The 27,737-nt window shown below is 39.5% G+C and overlaps 1 protein-coding gene across 12 annotated transcripts in view; it reads left to right on the top strand.

Annotated features, from left to right (window-relative positions):
- Positions 1–27,737, top strand: part of pcloa (piccolo presynaptic cytomatrix protein a) — a 70,394-nt gene that overhangs the window by 32,981 nt on the left and 9,676 nt on the right. For 8 of the 12 annotated variants that reach the window (XM_053241763.1, XM_034313130.2, XM_026922722.3 and 5 more), the window contains exons 5-20: positions 772–5,035; positions 5,374–6,911; positions 7,763–9,821; positions 11,783–11,851; positions 13,477–13,553; positions 13,848–13,923; positions 15,560–15,706; positions 20,811–20,919; positions 21,034–21,098; positions 21,499–21,698; positions 21,846–21,896; positions 22,016–22,146; positions 23,608–23,634; positions 23,987–24,080; positions 26,295–26,366; positions 26,452–26,689. In XM_053241763.1, the coding sequence (XP_053097738.1) occupies positions 772–5,035; positions 5,374–6,911; positions 7,763–9,821; positions 11,783–11,851; positions 13,477–13,553; positions 13,848–13,923; positions 15,560–15,706; positions 20,811–20,919; positions 21,034–21,098; positions 21,499–21,698; positions 21,846–21,896; positions 22,016–22,146; positions 23,608–23,634; positions 23,987–24,080; positions 26,295–26,366; positions 26,452–26,689 (9,217 nt within the window). The remainder of the gene's footprint in view (positions 1–771; positions 5,036–5,373; positions 6,912–7,762; positions 9,822–11,782; positions 11,852–13,476; positions 13,554–13,847; positions 13,924–15,559; positions 15,707–20,810; positions 20,920–21,033; positions 21,099–21,498; positions 21,699–21,845; positions 21,897–22,015; positions 22,147–23,607; positions 23,635–23,986; positions 24,081–26,294; positions 26,367–26,451; positions 26,690–27,737) is intronic. The other 4 variants (XM_053241758.1, XM_053241761.1, XM_053241759.1 and 1 more) reach the window with 4 other exon arrangements.

Here is a 27,737-nt window from a genome sequence, read left to right as displayed (position 1 = left end):
GAGAAAGTGCAAAATGTTTCAAAGGGAAAAACAGTGAAATCCAGCACTGACAGTGAAAAGACTGAAAATGAGTGTGTGGTTGAAAAGTATGATTCACTATATGCAGTAGGAGATCAGGAATTTCCTGAGAGTAGAGAAAATTCAGTGCCTGAAAACAGAAAAATAAAACAAACCTTAGATACAACCTCAAGAAATACTCCAGAACAGTCTCGTATACAGGTTGTTTTATCAGACCAGAGAACACAAAAACCTCCATTCCCTGCAGATGATGTAAAGGACAACATACAATTAAAAAGACAAATCAAGTCAAATAGGCAACAGTCTGTGCCACAAGCCCAAAAGGTAGATTCCTTTTCCCCAATACCTGATAAAGAAAATGAAATAGTTAGTGGTGAACAGAAAGTAAAACCTGGCTCACAACCTACTAAAAAAATCCCAAACATTCAATCTAATAGTCACAATGTATTCTGTACCTTAGATTCTGTAGTAAAACCCAGCCCTCCATGTCCTGTAGCTAGTAAACAAGACAAAGACAAATCATTTGGGAAAGTACAATCTCCAGGCACTCAAGAGAAAAATCAAGATGGGACAAAGCCTTTGATAAAACCTAAAGATATTGAGAAGTTGGGACAGGTAACTGTATGTGGAGCAAGAACTGGTAGAGAAAAATGTTAGATAAAAACAAATTTAGATTTGCTGTAGACCTACTCTTGTATCATCATTCTGTATTCTGATTTCCATTGTAAATTGTAAATTTCGTCTCTCTCACAGAAAAAAGAAGATGCTGCTATGCCTGTGGAAGGCAAAGAGCTTCTGAAGGAACCTAATAACAAAGACAGTGTCAGTCAAGAGTACAGCCCTACAAGTCCTTCAGATTTGGCCAAGTTAGAGAGTACTGTTCTTCCAATACTTGAAGCTCAAACAACATCCTCTAAAGATCAATCACACAATGAGTCAGTCAGGACCGAGTGCCAACTGGAGGTGTCCCCAGAGGAGTCTCCAGAACTCACCTCAGAGGAAGACAGGAATAGAAATGTTCAAGAAGAAAAGAATGATGCTGTAGGCCCTAAAAAGGAGAGGAAAAAGCTGCTTGTCCCAACAGAGCTTAAACAGAATTTTGAGGAGGACAGTAGTGAGGGAGAATCTTCACCTCTCGCTGAGAGAGAAAATAAACCAGGTGAAGCAAAAGATATAGGAAGGGACAGTGCAGAGTCAGCAAAGAAAGAGACTGTGGCAATAAGTGCTCATGAGGATGTATCACCATCTGTGGAGGAAAATCTTACTAAAGGAAAAATAAGTGATCAGGAAAATAAACTACAAGAAGAAGATGTAAAGAAGGACATCAAGAAGAATGAGTCAAGCAAGGCAAGGTGTCTTGTCAAAAACAGTAGTATTAACCCTGAGGATGAGCTAGACCACAAAAGTATCATTTCTGTGGCAAAAATTGAGGAACTATGTAAAAGGGAGCAGACCTTTGAAGACAATGGTGCTGGTATTCGCCATTTCAAAACAATCGAACTCAACACTGTGGCCACTGTTCGTCAGGCTTCAGATGATGGTGAACCTGAGAGCCTTACAGATTCCCCTGATGACAGGTCTAGAGGGGAAGGCTCCTCAAGCTTACATGCATCTAGTTTTACTCCAGGCACATCTCCAACCTCACTATCTTCTCTTGATGAAGACAGTGATAGCAGCAGCCCAAGCCATATTAAGAGCAGTGGTGAGGGCAAACAGCACAGGAAAGCCAAGCACCGGCAGCCAGGCCAAATGCTACCCACCATTGAAGATTCATCTGAAGAAGAAGAGATGCGTGAGGAAGAAGAGCTCCTAAAAGAACAGGAGAAGCAAAAGAATTCCAGTAAAAAATCAAAGAAAGATAAAGAGGAAATTCGAGCACAGAGAAGGCGAGAACGACCAAAGACTCCACCAAGCAACCTTTCACCAATTGAAGATGCTTCTCCAACAGAGGAGCAGCGGCAGGAAGCAGAGATGGAGGAATTCCGTAGATCCTCCTGTTCAGATTTCTCCCCAAGCATGGAATCTGAGCCAGAAGGTTTTGAGATTCTTCCAGAGAAGATTGCTGCTGTTCAAAAAGTCTATCATCTGCCAACATCTGTCTCTTTGTATTCTCCAACAGATGAACAATATGCTAAAAAGCAATCCAGGGAAACCACAGAAAAACAAACTTCATATGACACTTATGAGGAGATAATGCTCAGAACAAAATCTCCAAATATAGAGGACATTCCACCTGGAAAAGAGTCTCTATATGGCGGCATGCTAATTGAAGATTATGCCTATGAGTCCCTGGTTGAAGACACACAGATAGAGAAAGAACCAGATAAGATTTCTGTACCAGAAAAATCAAGAAAACTGAGATCACCAGATGAAGTCTATGAGGACATGATGCAGATAAAGAGAGAGATGTTGCTTAAAGAGCAACAGCTGAAAGAAGATAACACAATGAAAGAATTCCACAGAAAAGACACAACTGAAGATGGTGTCTTTTCTTGTGCCAGAGACACACCTGACACAAGACAAGACACCTTCTCCGCAAGTGTTTCTGGCCAATTTGGAAAGGATGGGAAACCACTGTTAAATGCAGAGGAAGCCTATGAGGAACTTATGAAAAAACAGAGAGCAGTCCTGACACCAGGCACCAGCCCAACACAAACGATTCCTGATTTGAGTGACAGAGCACAGAAAATACAGGTTACTACTTCTGAAAAAACAGAGACTTTTCCACAAAGAAGAATTCTCCCTATACCGGATCTGACAGTGACTCAGTGTTCCTCAGGTGAAGAGGAATCTGGTGAAGAGAGCACTGTAGATCAAAATCAGGACGATGAAAAAGTTCCAGTTTTTACATCAACATCATTTGCTGTCAATTTATCTCAGGAAACTACAACTGATCTTTCAGCTTCAAAGCCAGCTTCAGAGCCTGTTATGGATTCCATTTCATCAAGGGCAGAATCTCCAGCACAGCCAGTGCCCTCAGAGGCTCCCATGGCTGAACCAGCAGACCAGCCTGGTGTTGTTGATTTATCAAAGTCTTCAGCCTTGACTCAAGTGGATGCCTCACCTACTCAGATTCCTAGTGTAGTTTCTAGACCTTCTGTTCCAATTACATCACCTTTACCCACTGTACCACAATACACCCCAACAGTACCTAGTGTAATATCATCTGCCCCACCTGTCCCTCCCAAGCCAGTTCTACGTAGAGGTGTGTCTCAGGAAAAAACAGACATTCCTGCTCCCCCTCCCCTACCACCACCTACTCTACCTAAGCCTGCTATTTATCCCAAAAAGATTCCACCTCAGGTTCCCCAAAGAACAGTTCCAGTTGGTATACCAACTACAGGTCCAAATGCACAGATGAGACAACCTATGGCACCAAATTACAAGCCACATGTTCCTCCTCCTGTCCCTCCAAAGCCATCCACAATCCCTGCAGGCCTGACATTCAGCCACAGACCAGGGGAGACAGTCAAGCCACCCTTAGCTCCAAAACCCATGTCAAGTGCCCAACCACTTTCTTCCATTTATTCTCCAGTAAGACCAAGCATACTCCCAACAAGCACTGAAGATGGTGTGTTGAATCTGAGTCCTGCATCTGAGATTAAAACAGGGCCTACATCACCAATAAAAACCCCTACATCTCCTAGGTTTGGGAAGTCATTATATGATACTTATGTGGTTATTACTCTGCCATCCCAGCCTGGTTCACCCATAGAAGGTGTGACAACCCAAGCCCAAACAAGTTCCGGCCCCCCATCACCTAGCAAACAGTCTCATTTACAGTTTGATTTTCAGACACAACCACAAATACAACTGCCACCACAGCCACAAACAACTAGGGTACCATTAGCTTTTGCAAAAATAACAGAACCCATAGAAAGGCAAGAAATACGTGATCCAGAAAATGTCATTTCAAGCATGAGTCATGTCATTGAGGCAATTTCACCTTCAGAGCCCTCAACAGTAATTCCAAATGTTGATGTCCAGGTAGTAACTACTGAAGTCCAAAGAACAACAGTGTCTGTTTTGCATGGAATAACACCTCCTCCGCCTCCATCTCCAAGAGTCTCTGGGATACCAGCAGTCCCAGGAGATATAAAATCCCAACCCTTAGTAGTACAGAATGGACATGCTTATCATTCTGGAGTGATTGTTGATCTGCGTGCTCCAAAAATAGATGCAGAGATATGTATGAAAGGTATAGATCTGTCATCATCAGAGTCACAACAGCAGTCTTTCCTGGCTGATGGGCGGCAGCAAAGTGCAGTCCAGTCATCTGTAATGAACTTGAGCACTGATACTTTGCCAGTGTCTGTGGTAAATGACAGCATGACCATCCTCACTTGTACAGCTACTATAGCATATGTCAACAATAATCTTTCTCAGGCCACTTCAGTGCCTCTACAACTAACAACAGCTAAATCCTTTGAACCCATTTCCCAAATTGTTTATCGTCCTGTTGATTCTCATCCAGAAAAACCAATCAATCTCTCAACAACTTTAGGCAAAATACATTCTGTTCCTGTGACAACAGCCCCTACAATTGCAAATAATGGTGTTAGCACAGGTATTCCACCTCACCTGGAAACTTGTGTATCTGGTGCAGTTGACCTCACAACTGTTAAGCCAGTACAGACTATGGTGTCTGTAGATGGGTCCTCTTCAGAGGTGGTTACAACAGTAATCACAGAGGATGATGGCAAGCCAGTAGACCTAACAGCAGGAAGACGCGCAGTATGTTGTGATGTAGTGTACAAGCTTCCATTTGCTGGTAGCTGTGCCACTCAGCAACCCTCAGCTCCATTGCCAGAGGATCGTTTTGGCTACAGAGATGACCACTACCAATATGATCGCTCTCCCTATGGCATGAGAGGACTTGGTGGAATCAAGCCCTCCATGTCTGACACAAATTTGGCAGAAGCTGGCCTCTTTCTGTACAAGAGTAAGAATAGGTATGACTACAACGGGGAAATGGAGGGTGCTGTAGATCTTACATCTGGAAAAATGCCTATAGCAGGTCAGTGCGATGTTGCAGATCTTTCTCAGAGATGCCATTTTGAGTTACCGTTGCTCATTCCCATCTGAGACTTTTTTCTGCATTTTAGATTGTGCTCCATTTTATGTTTTTTTATTTTTTGGAATTTGCATGCTTGTATTTTCCTTTTTAATTTTTTTTTATATATATATTGAGGTGTGTATCTCTGTATGCCACTGTATGCGCTTTACATTTCCCAAAATCTATCAAAAAAAAACATTTTGCATTTTAAATAATTTAGGCATGGCTTGGCTTTCTGTCTTTACCAAAACTTGGTGTAAACGTGGTGTAAGCTTATGTACAATATGAACTTTTAACAGGTGAAGCTGTGGACTACTCAAGCAAAGCTACAGGGGCATTTACTGAAGTTACAATCCCACAGTACTCCCAAGCCAGAATAACAGCTGCTGTTGGAACTCACTTTGGAAGTTCTAGTGTTCTGAGATCCTCAAATGGTGTGGTTTACTCCTCTGTAGCAGCACCAGTTCCTTCTACATATGCTATAACTACCCAACCTGGATCTATTTTCAGTACAACATACAACTCCCTGTCAGGCATGCATACTAGTGACACAATGCCATCACTATCAAATCTGCAAAATCAACCCCTCACTAGATCACATAGTTTCCTTTCCACTGTTGCTGTGACTACAGCAGAGGAGCAGGATGACATGCCTTTGAACCTGGAAATAAGTGTTTCTAAGGATATTTTCTCCAGTGGTCATGCTCAAACAATAACCACAGCAGCATCACTGGACTACACAGATGCCTCACTTGAGGCAATAGCAGCATCACTAGAAGCTCTCTCCTCACCCATGATTCCAGGTGATGAAAAGTATCAAATGGAACGTGAGCTTCTTGAGTTGGAGAAGATAAAACAGCAACGTCTTGCTGAGGAACTAGAATGGGAGAGACAAGAGATCCAGCGCTTTCGGGAGCAGGAGCAACTTCTAGTTCAGAAAGAGCTAGAGGAGCTACAGGCCATGAAGCAGCAGATCCTGTGTCAACAAGAGGAAGAGAGGCAAGCTCACCTCATGATGCAAAAAGAGACATATGCTCAGCAACAGGAGCAGTTGGAACAGATTCAGAGGCTCCAAGAACAGCTGAGGAAGCAACTAGAGGAGCAAAAGTACAGACAAATGTATCCAGGCGAGATCCATGAGCAGACACTTGGTCATTTTTTGGGGACAGACAAAAAGATGGATAGTGGTTGTCAGACTGATGAAGAAGACAATACAGAGAAGGCCTACTCTGCAGGAAGAAAAAAGAAGAATGCCAAAAAGAGTGTAGATAGTTGTGTACAAACAGATGATGAAGACCAGGATGAGTGGGAAGTTCCCACTCGTGGCAGACGTAGCAGGCCACGAGCTGGTAAATACAGTACTGATGATAGTTGTGGAGTTTCAGTGCAGGCACTTACAGAAATTTCTGTACAGACAGATTCCTCAGGAACGCTTAGAGGACAAACTGTGCAGACGGACACTAGAGTTGATTTTTCTAACTCTGATAGAGCTTCCTCTCCTAAGAGACGCCCTACCCCTTTAGAAATAAACCAGTCTCCACATCTCAAAACAGATACCTCCTGTCTGCAGGTTTCTCCCATTCCCCCCAAATCCCCCAAAGTCCTTTATTCACCAATATCTCCTTGTATGTCCCCTAGTAAATCCCTTGAATTTGTTCCCTATGAAAAATCGAGTGGAGACACCAGCCCACAGAAAATATGTTCTGCAGATCCATCCAAAGTGGTTCCTGGTAGTCCAAGGGCAAAAGTCATGCAGAGGTCACTGTCTGACCCAAAACCTATGAGTCCTACTTCAGAAGAGAGAGCGGCCAACTTCCAATTTTCTGAGGGTTACTCTGTGAGTACACTTTTTTATATTTAATATTTAAGGTTTGACCTTCAAATCAAAACAAAATACTCTGGGATCTATTATCATAGTATGGTATCTATTATCAATCGTGCTAATCTTATGTAATACATGTGTTTAATTATTTCCTAATTATTGATAATTCTGTCAATTTAATTCCATTATTTGATTTCTTTTCTGTTTTTCTTTTCATTTGAGTTCATTGAGTCATTATAAAAATATAATAGCCAATATAAAAATGTTACATTTGTCTCATTTCCCTCCTGATGAAACACTAATGAAAAAAAAAGACTTGCTTACTTGCTTACTTCATTAGCTTACTTCTTGCCTGTTTCATTTATGAAAAACTCACTGATGCTGCAGAACAAAAACTCTGTAGAGTACATATAACTTTTCTAGAAGCATTTTACTGTGGTATCTTTGCTCTCTACTAAACTATACGCAGTGTTTGTTGTTTGGGTTTGGAATGTAAAACATAATTAGAACACTGTATCAAGTAGAAATAGAAATATATCTGCACTAAATGCAATACATGAAAGGCATGTCTTCTATGGGTTCCCAGTTTTGAGATTAAAGATGAAACCTATACAAAAGTCTTTAGTATTATAAATCTCATAGTATCTTATTGTGTTGTCAAACATATCACTTTATATATTTATTGTTAACAAGATCTTGAAAATATTTTGCACTTCATTGATCCAGGCATGGAATATATTTATCTTTTCACTTAAAAATAAGTTTAAAAAAAATCACATTATTTTGCTCATAATATGAAGAAAATAGTATCATTCTTACATGTATGGTATATTATATAATTTGTATTCCTTTTTTTCCTCTGGCAGGGTAAAGGATCTCCAAGTAGCACTCCCACTGGCACACAAAAGAAAGTGAAGCGCACCCTTCCTAACCCACCTTCAGAGGAGGAGGCTGCCAATGCTGGCCAAACGGCATATAGCACTGCCTCTGCCCGTCGCCGACTTTGTCGAAGCTCCAACATGGCAAGGGCAAAAATCTTGCAGGATATTGACCGTGAACTGGATCTGGTAGAACGGGAATCCTCTAAACTTCGTAAGAAGCAGGCCGAATTGGATGAGGAGGAGAAAGAGATTGATGCTAAACTGCGCTATCTGGAGATGGGCATCAACAGAAGAAAAGATGCTTTGCTTAAGGAACGAGAGAAGAGGGAAAGGGCATATCTGCAAAGTGTTGCAGAGGACCGTGACTACATGTCTGACAGTGAAGTGAGCAATATCCGAGAGACAAGAAGAAATGATGGTAGAGAGGAAGTGAGTGGACTTGGACTTGAAAGACCTCACACTGCTCCACAATCAGAATTAGATGAGTTTGTTCCACCACAGACTAAATATGAGTATGGCAAGTACTCCCAGTACCATTACCCACAGTATCAGCAGTCCCTGTACCAGGCTCAACAGCCCTACCAGTCCCAATCCATCTACTCTTCTGTGCCCTCTCTCACTGCTTCACAGCAGCAGAGCTACCACCAGATGCTGCTACTACAGCAAAAAGCGAGACAACAAGCTGCACTTCTGTCTGAACTAGATGCCACCAAAGTCTCCACTAACTATGAAAATTCATCCTATCTGGGAGGGAAGTATGGCAGTCACCTTGATCTGCATGGCCTGGAAGACCGTGGAGGCAGCATGGCAGGAAGTCCCATGTCCAATGTGTCTGCGGACTCTTTCTATGCTGACTTAGATCAACATCACCAAACACCCAGAAGTTACCTGCTTCTAGAGGATGCAACTGAGCTTACCAAGAGCACATCTGGTCTCTCATCCACTAGTTATGGAATTGCTGAGAGGGAACTGGCCAAAGCGGAGCGCCTGCTGAGACGCACAGCAGCAGATGTTGGCACTGATTACCTTGGCACCTCCTCAAGACTTCATTCCTATGTAAAGACTCAAGATGATGAAGACCCAATGGAAGAACCATATGAGTTGAAGCTTCTAAAGCAGCAATTGAAGCAGGAGTTTAGGAGGAGCACAGGAGGGACTGAGAGCTTAGAACAGTTGGCTGGCCTCTCACATCACTATACTCCTAGCACAGGTGTAACTAGTGGAGGCTATAGGGCTTTCCCCAAAACAGAGAAGTACAGCATAAGTAGATTAACCTTAGAGAAGCAGGCAGCCAAACAGCTTCCAACATCTATGCTCTACCAGAAACACAAAACTACCAGCAACATTGGAAAATACTCCATCCAGGACAGTAGGGCTTTAGACACAGATTATAGCAGCTACTTGGGATCTAGTAGTGCTTCACCAAGATCAAGCAGATTATTACAGGATGAGATCACTTTTGGGCTTCGTAAGAACGTTGCAGAGCAGCAGAAGTACCTGGGCTCAACTCTAGGGGTCAATTTGGCCGGTTCACTTAACTTAGGCCAGAGTCTGAACTTGAGTTCTGGGGTGAGGTCATCTCTGGGAGAGGACTCTGCTTATCCAAGTGGGAGCCGCTCCCGGCCTTCTTCTAGGCCTTCCTCTATGTATGGCCTGGATCTGTCTATTAAAAGGGACATCTCTAGCTCCTCCTTGAGGCTCAAATCAGAGGGTGACCCTTCCTCAGAGACTTCTGCCTATCAGGCGCCATCAGGTAGGACAAAGCCTACCAGCTTGCCTATTGGTCAGGGTGGGCGTGGGCGAATCCCAATTGTGGCACAAAACTCTGAGGAAGAGAGCCCACTGAGTCCGGTGGGTCAGCCGATGGGTATGGCACGGGCATCTGCAGGTCCGCTCCCGCCTATATCCGCCGACTCCCGTGACCAGTTTGGGTCATGTCTCTCTCTTCAGGATCCCCAGCAGCAGCACCTCAGGGAGGACCCTACCAGAGGACGCAGCTATATGCTCATAGATGACCTGCAGGGCACAATGTCAGATAGTGAAGGTAATTTTTATCTCCTTTCGCTAGGATACCAGATTCTTCTCATTTGCTTGAATTTACTTTGGCTGCCATCTGCTCTTTCTTTTCCTGAATATCATTTAAGTATCTATGTAAAAGTCTTCATTAATCAGTTGTGTTGCAATAATAGTATATGACTGTCAGTATCCTTGCTTTCTGTTTTTATTCATTTAATATTTTTGTTTGGTTATAAATATGAATGCTTTATATTTCATATGTCTGCTGGCTGTCTACTTTGTTCCATAATTAGTTTACATAGAATGATTATACTCTATTTAATTCATTTGTATTTTAATAAAAATGCATGAACAAAGAACTCTAAGAGGATTTGTGGTCTAGATTTATAATCTTCTGTTAATATTCTAGTTTTGGACATAGAGTAGATTATTCTAAGTAAAGTGTTGGCATCAAAATATGCAGAAAAAAAAGCAATTTGTTACAAAAAAAATTAAATTAAAAAAGTACCCCCAGAGGCACAAATGCTGCACAGTAATTGTAGATTTAAAATTAAGAAATAAGATGTACCCCAAGAAAAATATGCAGATGTAAAGTCTGTCTATAATGTTCAGCTGTCACAGTTGCCCATGGCTAGCTATCAGCTGTGGTGCATTTTAGATCTAGGACATCTCTGAGTCTGGAAAATAATTTTAAGACAAATAGATAATTGTTTACATAATACATAATAATAAGGGATATAATGCGCAACAAATAGCCACTAATGAAAACAATTCACAACAACAACAACAACAACAATAATAATAATTATTATTATTATTATAATTAGTAGTAGTAGTAGTAGTATTATTCACACTAATGTAAACAAAGAAACCCCAGTCAACCACTGTGCCAAAACATCACACAGCCAGATGGCTTATATACTTATTGTTAAATCAGGCCAATTACACGCCATAATAAGCAATCAGCTACTAAAGAAATTTACAATGCCATATAGAAATTCAAAACTGTGATGGAGATTGGCCATTCCTACCTATCTCCATATTTTACTTTTTCTCTTCTCTCTGCAATTGCAACATAGATAGATTTAATTTTTGTGGTTAGCTACTAACTACTTACTTACTACTTTCTGAATCTCACGGCTCAGGGTCTCAACATAGATGTTGTCAATCGAGTGTAAGTAAAATCAATGTAAAAATTAATTCCAGCTAGAAGGTACCTGAACTTACACCTGATTCAGGGAAATACAATTTTCTGATTGGTTGGTGAGTATGACAATTTAAAATTAAATTCCCATTTAAACCTAAATGCCCATATCCTAAAGGACATATCAGAGAACAAACTCTGAGTTCACAAAAAGGAAAAAAAAATCTATTAGTACATTCACTTTTTTATTTGCTGGCCTTAGAGTTTGTTATTATGAGCTATATTATTGAACGGTTGTGCCTGTTTTATTGAATTATTAGATTTGACTTTTGTTTAGGTTTCCAATCATTTTATAGCCTGTTAATATCTGAAAATATAGACATATGCTCCATTTTACAACATGGAAAAACAGTCCTTTCAGTGATTTTTGTTGTACTTTTGTTTAAATGACCTAAGTTTTTTATCACTTAATTTTTGATTGCATGCATGTTTTGTGCTCTTAGAATAATCAATAAATGGATTGCATGTATTTTCCTTTTGTCTGTGAATAAACTTTCTTGCTTGCTTGCATGAGGGTCTACATACTTCTGCATACCATGCTTTTCTTATACTTATGCTATAAATAATTGTTTGTTTCCATATACATTATTTATTGATGTATAAATGGTAAATGATGGCATTTACACAATATACTACACCAATAATTACATTATTTGTAAGTTAATATTGTTCAAACTCAGTGATAATGCATATTTAATTTAATTTTGGTTTCCACACATTTAATATCATATGATGAACGCATCATATGTTCCATATGGAAGTAAATGCATTTGCCTTGGTTACAGCACTAAGTGAATCCCTGGTGGGTCTGAACAGAGATGATCCAGGAAACACACATGAAAATGTCACAGACGGTAGAGTATGACCACCTTAGCTTTCAGCTCCCCCCATCCCTCCCTTCTAACACCCACCATTTACCCGCCCTCTAACACCTAGTACTAAGCCTACCCACTGTACCATGACCACCCAACTCCCAATCACCCATAAGCCCATGGTCCACTGTATTGACTGAAAATTCATCTCCATGACAACATATGGGGAGTATGATAAGCGTACGATACTGTATGTGCAGTAGTGGATCAATGCATATAGTTTCAGTTTTTGTTGCATGTTCCGCTCTCAAAATATAACCCAAATAGACTACAATACCAACACTATAAAGTATAAACAATGTCTCACCTGTTAGTCATTTACATGTAAAGATTTCTTGATTAGGTAAATACATTACAAATATGTTACTTCATTACATATACAGCATCTTTAAACTTATTAAAATAATTAGACTTCATATTTTACTTAAATCCATAGATAGTCTTCATTTTCATATCATGGTACGTTTGACTGTGAAAGTTCTAAAGGATCAGGTTGGTACATACGTATCACATAAACATCTTTGTTTTTTTTTTTTAGTTTTTCATGCTACATTCCAGTTAATACTCTATTATAGTTATGTAGTTATGTTTACTCCATGATAGAGCCAACTCCAGAATTATTGGCACCCTGAGGGAAGAGAGCAAAAATTTATATATAAAGCGTATAATAATGGTGTAGTTTTATTGTTTTTTTTTCCAACAAAAGACTGATTTCAAAATTATTAACTCTCACACAATTTATATTTGGCTAAATCCCCTGTAAGTTTGAGACACCTATCTTGAACAATCCTCCATGCAGAACATCTCTAGCTTCTTTATATTCTTAGGTTTGCACATGTGGATTGTCTTTTTTTCATTTCAGACCACAGTTATAACAAAACTGAAATCCAGAGACTGACGTGGGCAACTGCAAAATTCTGTTTCTTGCGGTCTGCATTGATTTTAATGTACAATAGATTCATGTTCATTATTTTGTTGAAAGATTAAACTACAGCCAAGTTGTAACCTCTTGGCAGAGGCAAAGTTTTGGGCTAAATCCTAAATGTACTCAGCAGAATTCTTGATTCCATCTGTTATCACAAAAGTACATGTGTACACTACCTTCTACCACTACCTGGAAAGGATTGTTTGTAATGTTGAATTCATACTATATTTTTGCTCTTTTTTTGCTCAAGGGTGTCAAAAAATTCTAAATAGATTGTTTCTGGATCATAGAGGGTACAGAAAAATATTTACAACTTTCCTGAAGAGAAATACTGTATGCTTCCATATTCTACTGAGACAGCAGTACAGCTCCGACTTTACCACTGGGCAGAATTAGACAAGGACTTGTCCTTATTTCGAAATTTGCCAATTACAGTTTTGGTTTATTTCTTATGCCCGCATTTTTACTGGCATAAAAACCATGGATATTCTCCACTGCACTATATCCTGCGTGTGCATGTTTGGAGAATTCAAGATTAATAGTACCTTGACTGGAAAATCTGTACAGTGCACCGGTCTCCAGTGTTTATTTTTGACCCTTATGCCTGGAAAGAATTGCTAGGGTTTTTATAAACTGGCGAGTAGTTTTTAATAGGGTCGATTCTAATCTGATTTTTCTGAAGCATACCATCTCCGTCGGGAGGAGACTGACTGGTTTGACAAGCCACGAGAGGATGGACAGGGCCTGGACAGGAGACAGGTGAAGAATGACTCAACATTCAAGCACATACACACATTAAACACATATGTACAGTACATGTTCTTGTACCGCAATCCACTATTTCAGACATCTACTGTATATTGAATGAGACAGACACAATAAGAGAAAAGAACATTTTAGAGAACATGCACTGTTTGTTCCTCTACTGCAGTAAGGAGCAGAAAATACGAATGCAGTTTCTTAATTCATTACATAGTGCTAGTCACAGTGTTTCTGTTGTAGAAACTAGGTGTCTCTGTGTGAAACTGCCTGTGCTTATATGATGTGGTGCAGATGAAGGCCCAGCAGTACCCATTTTCCCATGCAAGAATAAGGCTACAAAGGGATCCTAAAGACCGCAGTGTGTCAGGTAAATTACTAACGTCAGTACTCACTGGATAACACTCAGTGTATTTGAACATTACATGCAGATATGAGAAACACTAATGGAAACATGATCCTTTATTATTTAACAATATACATATGCATAAATGTATATATAAAAAGATAAGAAAGTCAAAACAAAGCATTTATATTAATATGCACATTAATGAAACAATCTACAATACCTAATAAGCTGACTATAAATCTATGAGAACTATTACAAATGAATAGAAGTTAAATATATGAAGCCAAGTTAAATATATATTTTTTAGCTGGATTTAAAAACACCTAGGCTATACTCTTTAGAGCTTGAAATGTAATGTCCTGCATATCATTACAATTTTTAGTCAATTCAGAATTGACTGGCAGCCAACATAGCTAAAAAGACTGTGGTAATATGCTTTCTTTTCAGGGTAAGGACATTAGCTGATGCATTCTGAATTAGATGAGGCTTACATGTAGAGGTCAGGCAAGTGAATCTGGCTGAAACAATGAGTATAATAACTGAATATAGACTACTGTCAGGCCTATAATGCAAATAACATGAAAAGTTAGGAATGTTTTACGCTGAAGCATAGGTACCAAAAAACCCTTTCATGTCTTTCCCAGCTTGCTGTGAGCATCTTCTTCTGCCTGTAATTAGTCCATCATACAGTCTGTCAACAATGTAAATCCTTTGCACAAGACAATTAAAGTCTTTTGTGCTTTTGTTTCTTTCTTAAATGGTGGAGTGGTGTGAGTGTTAGCACAATATACATGTCTAGATATTGGAACTGGGCAGATTTTTCATGGCATGCCAGTGAGTTGGCACGTTTCCTCTTTCATTAGTCATCAAAGCCTAAAAGGGAATATAATTCACATGTCGGATTATCCTCATAATTAGGTACCATTTAACAAACAGGCTCTGCATATGAAAATGGAAGCCATGATGTACGCATCATTCTGTGACTATCTAATTTGTTGCACTGTATGCACTACATTTGAGATGGGTAATGGTAAGCTAAAAATGTAATTGGGGTGTAAAACATACTGAGAAATTATACTAAACTGAAAGTCTTACTTATTAAGAGTGGAAATATCCAGCCAGAAAATGTACTTGAGTGAAAGTCAAAAAGTTGCTACTTTTAAATGCATTCAAATATTAAAAATTGTTTTTGATTAAATTAAGTACATCACAGCAGATGACAGATTGGAATGAATTTTTTGAATCATTTTTTCTACATTAACGAATTTGATTGGATGCTTTAAACTGAAATGCAAATAAAATGCTAATAAAAGGTGTTGGAGCCCATTCTATTGATGGCTCTATACATACAGTCATTTGAAGATCTAAATAAAAATGTAAGGAGTAAAAGTTTTTTTTCCTTGGAAATTCAATTAAATAAGAGTACACGTATTTCATTAACACTCAAGTAAAGTATAAATAACCCTATATAATACTTAAGTGTAGTACCAAAGTATAGTTTTTGTGATTGTAATTATGGCAGAGTTTAGAACTACAAAACTTAAAATAAACTGAATTGTGAATATACTGAGTCCTAATTTGCATGTAACTTGTTACATACTACTAATCAATTAGTAAATGTTCTCAAAAGTCAAAATGACATGCCTTTTAATTTAAGGTCTTTGCAATGGGCCTGCAGGCAATGGACTGGGCATCCGTATAATCGGGGGTAAAGAGGTTCCAGGCAGTGATGGGGAGATCGGAGCATACGTGGCCAAAGTCTTACCTGGGGGAGCAGCAGAACAGTCTGGAAAAATTGTGGAAGGTATGGCTTTAAAGGAAGGGTTTATTTGTTTCATTGATCATAAAGTTTAAATGCTGCACCTTGAACTTGCTCAAATTCTCAGATCTTCACAGAAAAGATCAACCCTGTGACATTAAACATGGTTTGACGTAATGTTTGAATGAGGAGGACTGGAAAAAGAAATAAATAGGTCCATATCTGCATGGTGATTCGTCACCTCCAGGCAGCAGGAATGACTCATTCGTAAAGTGAAGAAGTATAAAGATAGATGAAGCCAGGAATAAGCAGCAGTAGAGTCTCTAGTCAAACTGTGTTTTTACGTGATGGCATGTGTCTTCCCAGCTTCACTGTGGGTTTCAGAGAAAGACAGATGTTTATCTCATGCATGAAGAAGCCCATAGTTTTTATATTCTAAAAAAGACCCTTTCTAAAATTACCTGTAAATGTGAACTTAGCTTTGTCAAATGTTGTAGTTCATGATTCTACCCTGCAGCCACTTAATTTAGAATGTTGAGTAAAGATGACAGTACAGTAGACAGAGTGTGCACTACCAGTCAAAAGTTTGGACTTGCCTAGCCATAGGGTTTTTTTTCTTTATTTTCAGTATCTTCTAACTTTTCTAATAATAGCGAAGCTTTCAAAACTATAAAATAACACCTCTATGACATAAAAAGTGTTAAACAATTCAAAAACCATCTTATATTTTAGATTCTTCAAAATTGAATCCTTTTGCCCAAACAACAACTTTGCTTGATCATTCTTGGCATTCTTTAGCTTCATAAGGTAATCACCTGAGCAGTCTTGAAGGATTTGCCACATATGCTAAGCACTTGTAGGCTCCTTTTCCTTCACTCTGTCCAGAACTCTTACAAATGAGTAGCCAAGTAAAATATTTGTTTTTAAGCTGGATTTGAAACACCTAGGCTATACAGTTTCAGGAGAGCTCAAGATCAGCATCTTTTCATGGTAAGTTTACCCCAACTCTTTTCAGGTGGGCTTAATTCTGGTGGCCGTGTAGGCCAGGTCATCCGCTGCAGCATACTGTCAATCTCCTTCATTCATAAATAACTCTTACACAGCCTGGAGGTGTGCTTCGGATCTTTGTCTTGTTGAAAAACAAATGAAGGCCCAATTAAGAACAAACCAGATGGCATGGCGTGTTGCTGCAGTATGCTGTGGTAGCCATGCTGGTTAAGTGCCTTCAGTTTTAAATAAATCACTGACAGTGCCACTAGAAAAACACCTTCGAACTATCATACCTCTTTGTCCATCTGTTCACTATGTCTTGCCAAAAGTGCCAAACTTGGACTCATCAAAGGGTAGATTTCCACTGTTCCAGTGGCAGCTGCTTTTGTCTCATCTTATTTGTGTCCTTCACTAGCGGCTCCTTGACTGCAGTAGTGGCTTCTTGACTTCTACCATGAAGTCCTGATTCCTGAAGTCTCCTCTAAACAGTTCATGTTGGAATTTGTCAGCTGCTTGAACTCAGCAAAGCATTTATTCTATTAGCTTTAATAGATGCAATTAATCGTCAAATTCTGAGACTCATATCTCCAATGTACTTATCATCAGCAGCTGAGGTAACACTAGGTCTGCCTGTCCTGTGACAGGATCAGTATTGTCAGAGCACTTGATGGTTTTTGCAACAGTACTTGGAAGAACTTTAAGAAATTTAGAACTTTCCAGCTTGACATAAGTAATGATGGCCAGCTATTTCTCTTTACTAAGTTAAACCTTTCTTGCCATATTATGGACCACTACTGCCACAAATAATGGCCTTCTACCAAAAGTGGTTACTTATACCTTATACACTATATTACCAAAAGTATTCGGTCACCCATCCAAATGATCAGAATCAGGTGTTCTAATCACTTGGCCTGGCCACAGGTGTATAAAATCAAGCACTTAGGCATGCAGACTGTTTTTACAAACATTTGTGAAAGAATGGGCCGCTCTCAGGAGCTCAGTGAATTCCAGTGTGGAACTGTCATAGGATGCCACCTGTGCAACAAATCCAGTCGTGAAATTTCCTCGCTCCTAAATATCCCACAGTCAACTGTCAGCTTTATCATAATAAAATGGAAGAGTTTGGGAACAACAGCAACTCAGCCACGAAGTGGTAGGCCACGTAAACTGACGGAGAGGGGTCAGCGGATGCTGAAGCGCATAGTGCAAAGAGGTCGTCGACTTTCTTCACAGTCAATTGCTACAGAGCTCCAAACTTCATGTGACCTTCAGATTAGCCCAAGTACAGTACGCAGAGAGCTTCATGGATTGGGTTTCCATGGCTGAGCAGCTGCATCCAAGCCACACATCACCAAGTGCAATGCAAAGCATCGGATGCAGTGGTGTAAAGCACACCGCCACTGGACTCTAGAGCAGTGGAGACGCGTTCTCTGGAGTGATGAATCACGCTTTTCCATCTGGCAATCTGATGGACGAGTCTGGGTTTGGAGGTTGCCAGGAGAATGGTACATTTCGGACTGCATTGTGCCGAGTGTGAAATTTGGTGGAGGAGGAATTATGGTGTGGGGTTGTTTTTCAGGAGTTGGGCTTGGCCCCTTAGTTCCAGTGAAAGGAACTTTGAATGCTTCAGGATACCAAAACATTTTGGACAATTCCATGCTCCCAACCTTGTGGGAACAGTTTGGAGCGGGCCCCTTCCTCTTCCAACATGACTGTGCACCAGTGCACAAAGCAAGGTCCATAAAGACATGGATGACAGAGTCTGGTGTGGATGAACTTGACTGGCCTGCACAGAGTCCTGACCTGAACCCGATAGAACACCTTTGGGATGAATTAGAGCGGAGACTGAGAGCCAGGCCTTCTCGGCCAACATCAGTGTGTGACCTCACCAATGCGCTTTTGGAAGAATGGTCAAAAATTCCTATAAACACACTCCTCAACCTTGTGGACAGCCTTCCCAGAAGAGTTGAAGCTGTAATAGCTGCAAAAGGTGGACCGACATCATATTGAACCCTATGGGTTAGGAATGGGATGGCACTTAAGTTCATATGTGAGTCAAGGCAGGTGACCGAATACTTTTGGTAATATAGTGTATTTATACTACCTTGTCACAACACAGATGACTGGGAGAATTGCATTATCAAGGAAAAGCATTACACTAAGGAGCTTGTAACGAGTATCCACATTTTGAAATGAAAACAGCTAAGCAGAGAAAGAAAGTCGAAGACTTAATTAATCAGGCAAAGTTGAACATGTGTTTAGTGTAGCATGTAGCTGTCTAGGAGTTGTCTGTTAGCATGATTTATCAGATTGAATAGTTAAAATTTTAGTACCATAGCTCAGCTCTGCCATTCACATAAGTCAAAGGTACCAGAGCTGCCTGGCCATCCAGGACTTTTTAAGATGGTAAAAATTTATGGTAGAATCATTATTTTAGAAATTTATAGGTCTTTTCTGGTCCTGGAATTAACTCTTGTGGGCTGTTTTATTCGTTGTAAATTCTGCAACCTGTATTGATCACAGTTGTAGCTGACAGGGAATACTAATGATGTGCCTTTCTCCTGGCACAAGATTGCACACAAGGGAACTGTAAATTAGGATTGCTTTGGCTTTGTCTATTGTGCTGCATCCTGTAGATGCATCCTGTAGAAGGAGAGAGGGAGGGAAATCACACAGCACTGTCTCTATCTGTGCGTGAGCTTTTTTATGAGGCCTGGGCAAACAGCTGGGCCTTTTCTGGCCGTCTGGAGCCTTCTCTGCTACTGATGCCACTCATCATTCTGTTGTTATTTCAGTCTATTCTCTGCTTCAGTGATGTCTTTTTATTTCTTTCTGTCCCCTTATATTTCCTAATAACATGTTCTTCTTCACTTCAGTTTTTTTTTCTTCAGGTAAGACACTACAGGTAGAAACAACAATTTTGTTCACGTCAATCATTTTTCAGATTTTTTGATAAATAAATCTTTCCTTAAAGTATAGTAATAAAATTAACAAAACTCAAATGTTTTAAGCTCTGCTCACTTCTCAATCTAGTCCTGTCATACTGTATATCCCTAAAAAAAAAAATGATGTGCCAAAGTTATGTGCCATTATAATATGCATGTCAGCCTTATAAAGTCCACTTTCTAAACTGGAAACACCTGAAAAAACATTGTGTATTTTTAAATCTGTTTTCCTTCAAATCCTTTTTTTTTTTTCAGAACCAAAAATCTCAGGTTCTAAATGACCTGCATTCATGAAATTTTGCACATTAATTCTAATTCCTATTTAGATTTTACTGAAATGCTGATTATTGTTGGATTTCTGTTAGATTTAATAATGAAAAAATTGTAGAACAGCCTGAGGTGTTTTCGTGATTAAACAATAAAGTAAAATAAGCATTTAAATTCTAACATTTTAATTCTAAATCTAACAAGACTAGATTTATGGTTGTATTAAGTATGTAAATTCATGCATATTTTTTACGAGAAAATACGTTCAGGAACATCATCAATCAGCTTCTATAAATTCATTGTGATATCTATTGTTTTAAAAAAATGCGTTATTCAGTAGTTGTGTCATGTAGTATCATGCCTAAAGCAAAGATTAAATCTAACCTTTTGCCATAACATTTGCCTCCTCTCTGCGTGAGCTCATTCCCGGTATATCACATTCCACCCATGTAGCAAATGTCAAATGTTTCAGCGCTGTGTGTGAGCGTTGGAGGTGCATGTGGTCGGCATGGATACAACAGCGCACAGACTTGATGTTACACATTAAGGCCAAGCAGAAAACGATAGTGTTAAAGAAGTGTGAACAGGACATTCAGTTCCTGTTCTGCACCTTTGTGTGGATGCATGTGTTAAGTCTGTGAGCAGTAACTACGTCATGCGATGACCCTGCAGGAATGCCAACGCTCTATCGCAGGGTGGGAGCACTGCGGCGTAGAAAGAGGGCTTACCTGGCCTACCTCAAGACTCGTTTTCACCTGTGTAAGTGCTCCAAGTTGGAGCCCACGTTTGAGTTTGAGGTTGTTGTGGCCTGCACTGAACTTTTGCTATGCCTTGCTGAGTGTGTTTGTGTGTGCAGTGTCATAGGGGTTTTTCAAAGGGAGTGATGTGGTGTTGCTCTTTGAAGCAACGTATGCTGTATCACTGATTGTATGCATTTCTATGTGTAGGAATGCAGGTCCTGGAATGGAATGGCATCTCTTTGTCTAGTAAAACCTACGAAGAGGTTCAGGTATTGGTCAGTCAGCAGTGTGCAGAAGCAGAGCTCTGCGTCAGACTGTAAGTATCAGAGTCTGTTTTTAATATAGATTCATCTATGATTTTTTCATCAGTGTCTGATTAGTAAGGTTTTCAGATTTAACCCTATTTCTCATCTCATTTCTTTTGTATAAGGGATCTGAACATGCTCTCAGACTCAGAGGGCTCCCACTTAGACCTTCATGAGCAGACCAAAGCAGGTACATAAGACTATTTAAATTTTGCTAAGTTTTGAAGATTTTCAATGTCAGTACAAACTACTGTATATTCACTGTTACATATTGCAGTGTGTAGTGCAAGGCAGGATACAAGGTAAACTCAGTATATTGGGGCAAATCCAAAAATTGTACTCAGAGTTCATAGAGAAGATTGAAAAAATGGGTAGGCGAAGTTGAACAAGATTAATCCATAATCAGAAACAAGGAATGGAATCTAGGGTTAAAAATAGGAAGTGCATTGAACCAGAACATAAAACTAGAAAATATATTTAGATTTAGATAAGATTGTGACGTATTTCTTTAAATCAGTTCCTCGGACAACAATGGACATGTATGTATGTATAAATAGTTTTCCTCTGAGCTCTCTCCATGCTGTGTGTAGAACGGCCACCACGCTCTCCAGGTGTTGACCCAAAGCAGCTAGCTGCAGAGCTGCAAAAGGTATCTCAGCAGCAGGCGCCCAGCTCCACAGCCTCCTCTCTGACGGCTCTGGACAAATCCTCGGCTTCAGGAGCTTCCAGCTCTGTGCCAAGCCCCGGGCAGCCTGCTTCACCTTCCGTTAGCAAGAAACGCCACAGCAAGGTGACCATACACGCACACACACACACACACACATACAAACACAGTCTACCATGTACAGCCTGCTTTTATAAAATACACACAAGCACTAAAAGCAAAGAAAAACGTTACATATTCATGGACTCATATCTACTTTTTACTTTTGACTAGACCTCAGAAGCTGCAAAGACCCAGTCTCACCCAATCACAGGAGAGATCCAGGTAAAGCTTTGATTGTTATTTAAGCCTGTTTGTCTGTTACTTTGATTTTAAACACTGTATCGAGATTGTAGTATGTCGCACTTACTATGCTTTGTCTCATATCTCACCTGCTTTTGTAGCTTCAAATCAATTATGACAAGCAGCTAGGCAACCTCATTGTTCATGTTCTCCAAGCGCGGAACCTGGCACCAAGGGACAACAACGGCTACTCTGACCCTTTTGTTAAAGTCTACCTGCTGCCTGGAAGAGGGTAAATGAATTGCAAAGACCATTTGTTATACATAATAGCTTGAGTCATAGGGTTGTTTGCAGAAAATATTTGGCATGTAAAGGTTTGAGTGTGCATAAAGGTTTGAGCTTGTATAGTTTAGTGCAAAAGTTTAGATCCCCCTATGTTTTTGAATGAATAAAGTAAAAGGGGTGAGGAGTATTCAATAGCTATTCAGAAGATATGAAAGAGACTAGCAGCAGGCATAAGGGGAAAAGGTGGGACATATAAGTTATGTACTTGTATACACCACAGTGTAGAATCTGATTGTTCAGAACGTGTTGATTAATTTTCTATAACAGCAACTCTTACAGTAGTGTAGCATTTGCTGCTTTTTTTTTATCTTATTAACTTCTAGAAAAAAGTGAGACTGATGAGAGAATGACTGTTAATATCTACTATAACAAGTGGGAACAGGAACTTGTTTTGTAGACATTAAATTTAACTATAAACAGATTTTTAAAAAAAACAGATAAACATGATGTAATTTTTAATTTAACAAACTGTAAGTGTTGACAAATCACTGTGGTATAAGAGTAATAAAACAGTTTGGGGTGTGCTATTATTGGAAAATAATGAACTTCAGGGTGCTAACAGTAACTCTGCTTCATGTCAGGCTGCATCACACCACTCTGTCGTTGATTAATTTCCTATACCAGCACATCCCATTGTGTTTTATTTCTTAGCTAAACCTAACATACTAAATATCTTATTTATGTAAATTAAATTTATTTGTTTTCATATATGCAAATGTTTTACACTATATATGGCTTACTATTGCTAAAACTTTATTAACAATGTGAAATTGCCTTTAACAGCTAATGGGATTCTTGTATATAATTACAATTAGCACTCAATCAGCAAAAGATCCCTTTAAAAGCCTATTATGTTATAATGTAACCAATAGAGTACTTCTTGTTCTCTGTGTGAGTGTTTGAGAGAGAGATAGAGCTAACATTATAGAAAAATCAATATGTCTGTTTGACTTATATGTAACCTGAGAATTCCTCTGTCCTCAGTTATTGTGCAGTTGTGCGTTTGGTGGTGTGTTGTATGCTTGTGTCAGGTCTATGACAAGCTATCACAGCCCTACCTGTATTGAGCCTACAGATAACAACGCTATTGCTATGCTCCACTAGGGCATGTACGCATGGGCTCCTGCATAAGCATCAGTGCACACACACACACACACACACATGCACACATATACACACTTATACACACATACAGCTGCAAAGAATTTCAGAAATTTAAACGCAGCCTTTGCATGGACCATGCCAGCCACGTGCCACACTGTTTCGCTCATTCATTTTCTCTGCTTCTCTCTCTGGCTTACACACACACACACAGACCACAACAAACACACTGACACACACACTGTCACACAGCAACACACGCCTTATGGATTGTTGTCTGTTTCTGCTGCATGCTGGATCCCCACAGTCAGGTCATGGTTGTGCAGAATGCCAGGTATGTTTTTCTGTCCTACAGTACCATCAGATCTTTACTCAGTCCCATATCACTATAGATACAGCACATCTGAATGGCTCAATGAAGTATGTTTGGTTTGTTCAGCCTTAAGTTGCTTTCTTTTTTAGCTGTGTTCTTTTCTTTTTAAGATCACTAGACTTCTGCTCTTTTTCATACTCCATAAATGTCACTGTAAATAAATATAGGTCGCTGTAGGCCTATACTGTGCCTCGGGCTGTGTGCAACTCATTGTTCATTGATGTGAGGTGTTATACTCCAAATGTAAATGTAACACATAGGTCCTTGATTTGAACCCTGGAGTGACCCCTTGTGGTGTGTGATCTGGTTGCAGCGCTGAGAACAAAAGAAGATCCAAACATGCCCAGAAGAGCTTGAACCCTGAGTGGAATCAAACTGTTATCTACAAGAACATCCACTTGGAACAGGTGAACCATCCACTGTATTGCAGGATTGAAGGATTTTTTTTTTAAATAAACTTATCCTACTTGTGGATGCTGTCTTTCCTTATCACCAATTTATTGAGATGAGTTACTGTTGGAGAAACTCAGTATACAGTACTAGCTTTCTAAACAAAATGTGTTTATAGTGCATTGTAAATGTATTTCTGACATTATATTGCATCCATCATATATTGTTGTGCTTAACACTGACATTTTTCATAAGGAGACATTTATTTAACATTCATGGAATGAGTCTCCAGTGTCAGTGCATTGTAATGGTCAGTAAGTTTTCTGCCACAGGACAGAGGAGTTTGCATTTTCTGTTTTTTCTGTAACATGACAAGCTGCAGTTTCTTGCATTATTAACTTCAAGAGAGAGAAAGCTGGTGAGGCAGCAACTGTTTATAGCTGTTAGAATGTAAGTGATAACAGGAAATAACTTGTTTCATGTCTGTTCTATAACATTAAGTGTAACTATAAACAGATAAAAAGCATAACATTTCTTTAATGAATGAATTAGAAATTGTAATCATTGGCAAATTGCTGTGCTAAAAGAGGAATAACACACTTTGTGACATGCTGTTATAGGAAAATAATCCACTTCCATGTGGTAACAGTAATTCCGCCCCAGCATGGATTATTTTACTATAGCAGCTTGATCCATTGTGTGTTATTCCTTACATAGTGCAGTATAATAAGTGCAAAACAGTATACAAGCCTGTGTTATAATGTTTTACACCATTAGTCTCTGTAGTGACTGTAGTGACTGTAACTGTAAATGTTACATAATTTATATTAATACTAAAGTCCATGGTTTGTGGTCTGTTCGTGTTAACCAATGTGTTAAATAATGTTAGTTAAGGGAACTGTATGTAGCTTAATGTAAGGTTCTAGCAGTATTTACACTCCTTCCTCCTAAAATAATATTAGCTTAATAATGTTAAATGTGAATATATTTTTATGTAGTTACTGCATAATAAGCTTTAGGGTTCAAAAATGTAAAGCAGAAGAGTTTAATCTGAGGAATAGAAGTGGTTTGTATCTATCTAATGAATATGGCCAAAAAAGGCAACAGATACTAAAAGCCAACATCTGAACGGAAGCAATCATTTTTTGTGACATTTCAAAAATCTGTAGCCCACAACAATATTGAGGTCTCAATTAGAAAAGAGCTCTTCAGAGAGAATCGCAGGCTTTGGTGTGATCAGGGACCAGGCTCCAGGCTCCCAGAAGTGCTTTAGCTTAATTAAGACCAAAAAGCTCCTTCATTCTCCTCAGTGTTTGGAGGCAGAGACAGCCCTGACTGATGCAGTGCTGCTGGACTGCTGAGGCGAGGCAAAGAGGTATTAATTGAGAGAGAACAGAAGGTAGAGAAGTGTGTAGAGTTGACTTTTGCAAGCACACCATCTGGATTTCTTAGCTGTAGTGCTAGTTGTGTTGTTAGTGATTGATACTATTTATTTATTAGTTATTTATTGCCAGAAACATTGACATGGTATCTGGTTGATGCTGAAGGTGTGCATCGGGACTGGGATCCCATGGGATACAACAAAAGAGTTAACAGTGAGAGGGAGTTTTTTTTTTTTTTTTAATTTTCATGCGAGTCTGAGCGAGCAAGAAGTCAGATATGAATCTCACTGAACAGAGAAAGACCATTTTTCATTAATATTCATTTAGAGCATTCATTCCTTCATCCTTAGTAACCGCCTGGTCTGGGTCCGTTTGTTTATATTTTGCTTAGAAAATATTGCGGGCAGGTACAAACAAAAATCTGCACACAGGTTTGAAAAACAGTCCCACACACATCTCAAATTCGGACTAATTATGAACTTGTGTGATGTAGCTGAGGCTGAGGAACCATCAGAGCAAGAATTCACAGACCATGCTGACAATGTTGGCATTTCTACCTCTGACTTTTTCCAGCGTTTTCTAGTGCTTCCTGGGGCATAGTGGATAGAGTTTATATTTAATTTTTAAAAACCCTTCTGGTTGAGGCCACACCCACTTTGAGTTTAAATTTGATACAGAAGATACAGATATTTGGGGCACTAAAAAGATACAGACTATGGTATTGTATTACACCTCTACAAGTATTATAATGTCATATGGCTCATTTTCAAACATATTTATATTAATGAGATAAATGTGTTCGGCAAATAAAGCTGATGTTCTCTGTTCTATGTGTATGCATGTATTTAGCTGAGGAAGAAGACATTAGAGGTCAGTGTATGGGACTATGACAAGTGCTCCTCCAATGACTTCCTGGGAGAGGTGGGAAAACAGCCATTTTACACACACACATATACAAACAAGCTCAACCCTGCGCCATGTAACCAGGTTCTGTTGCATGCTGTAGGTGCTGATAGACCTGTCCAACACTGCTCAGCTGGATAACGTGCCACGCTGGCTGCCACTGAAGGAGCAGTGTGAAGGAGAGCACCACCGGCGCTCACACTCAGGCCAGGGACGCCAACACTCAACCAAAGTGGCCAGCGGGCACTCACCCAAAACATCTGGGCACAGCAGTCAGGACTCACCTAAATCCTCTGTCATCAAGAGTCGCAGCCATGGCATCTTCCCTGATCCTGCCAAGGGTAAGCTCTGCTCGGTATTCATCTTTAACGCTGGATTCCTGCTCTTTCCTGGCTGTCTTCCTTTTGTGTTCCTCTTCATCCTAACCACTTAGACCTGCACTCTCTATTTTGCTGTCCTTGCTATTCTCGTTCTTCTGTCCCTGTCCTCTGTCCCTTCATTCCTCTTTCAATGTGTGTCCAGCCTATATGACTCATTCGTCGTAGCTTTGGCTCCATACTCTTTCCATATGCACAGCAAATCCCCAGTGCTAAATTAAAGATGTAGTCCGTGACTTTAAAAGACACCCCCCCAAAATATATGTCTGAATGCTAATGCAAGCGGTGGACCTTTCTGAATTGACAAGAAACTGAATCCTGATTGTCCTGATTGGTTGGATAGTGATGATCCACATAATTTGTTTTATATATATTTATACTGCAGCATTGTTGAATTCTGGAATCTGATTTGTCAGAAAGTGTTGATTAATTTTCTATAACAGAAGCTCTGACTGTAGTGCTGGCTGCAAGTCAAATCACGAGTAAATACTGTATTAATGCGCTTTTTAAATATGCTAAAATGTTATCACGTCTTTAGTAACAACTTGCACAGGGACTTATCTGGTGGACTCTCCAATCTATTAAAATCTATGGCTAATATTAAACAGATTTAAAAATGTGTTGTTATTTAACAAAGAAAAACAGAGACCGGAGATCTGAGCAGATTTTTAGTGACAGAATTTTATCTTATTTACAAATTGCTGAAACTTGCAAAAACCCGCAGTGTTTAATTAAGTCCAGGTGCACATGAACACTGTGGGGTAAATTCAACACTGCGGATTTCACTGTGCATGAGTTTAGCTCATAATACCACTACGCTCTCCAGCTCTCCATCTTAGCCTTTCCATACACGGTGAGACCGGGTTGGCCAAACAAAAAACACTCATTAATGTCATTGAACTTTAAGCATCACATTAACGATATAAAATGAAGCATCAATAAACAGTATTAAATAAAACATGCTAAATGGTAGCTCAAATCAGAAATTCTGCAGGCAAGTTGAGGAAAGCAG

The sequence above is a fragment of the Pangasianodon hypophthalmus genome, chromosome 18 (assembly GCF_027358585.1).
Source record: "Pangasianodon hypophthalmus isolate fPanHyp1 chromosome 18, fPanHyp1.pri, whole genome shotgun sequence".
Classification (NCBI taxonomy): Eukaryota; Metazoa; Chordata; class Actinopteri; order Siluriformes; family Pangasiidae; genus Pangasianodon; species Pangasianodon hypophthalmus.
Note: the sequence above shows the minus strand (reverse complement) of the source record. Positions and strands in the feature narration are given on the sequence as shown.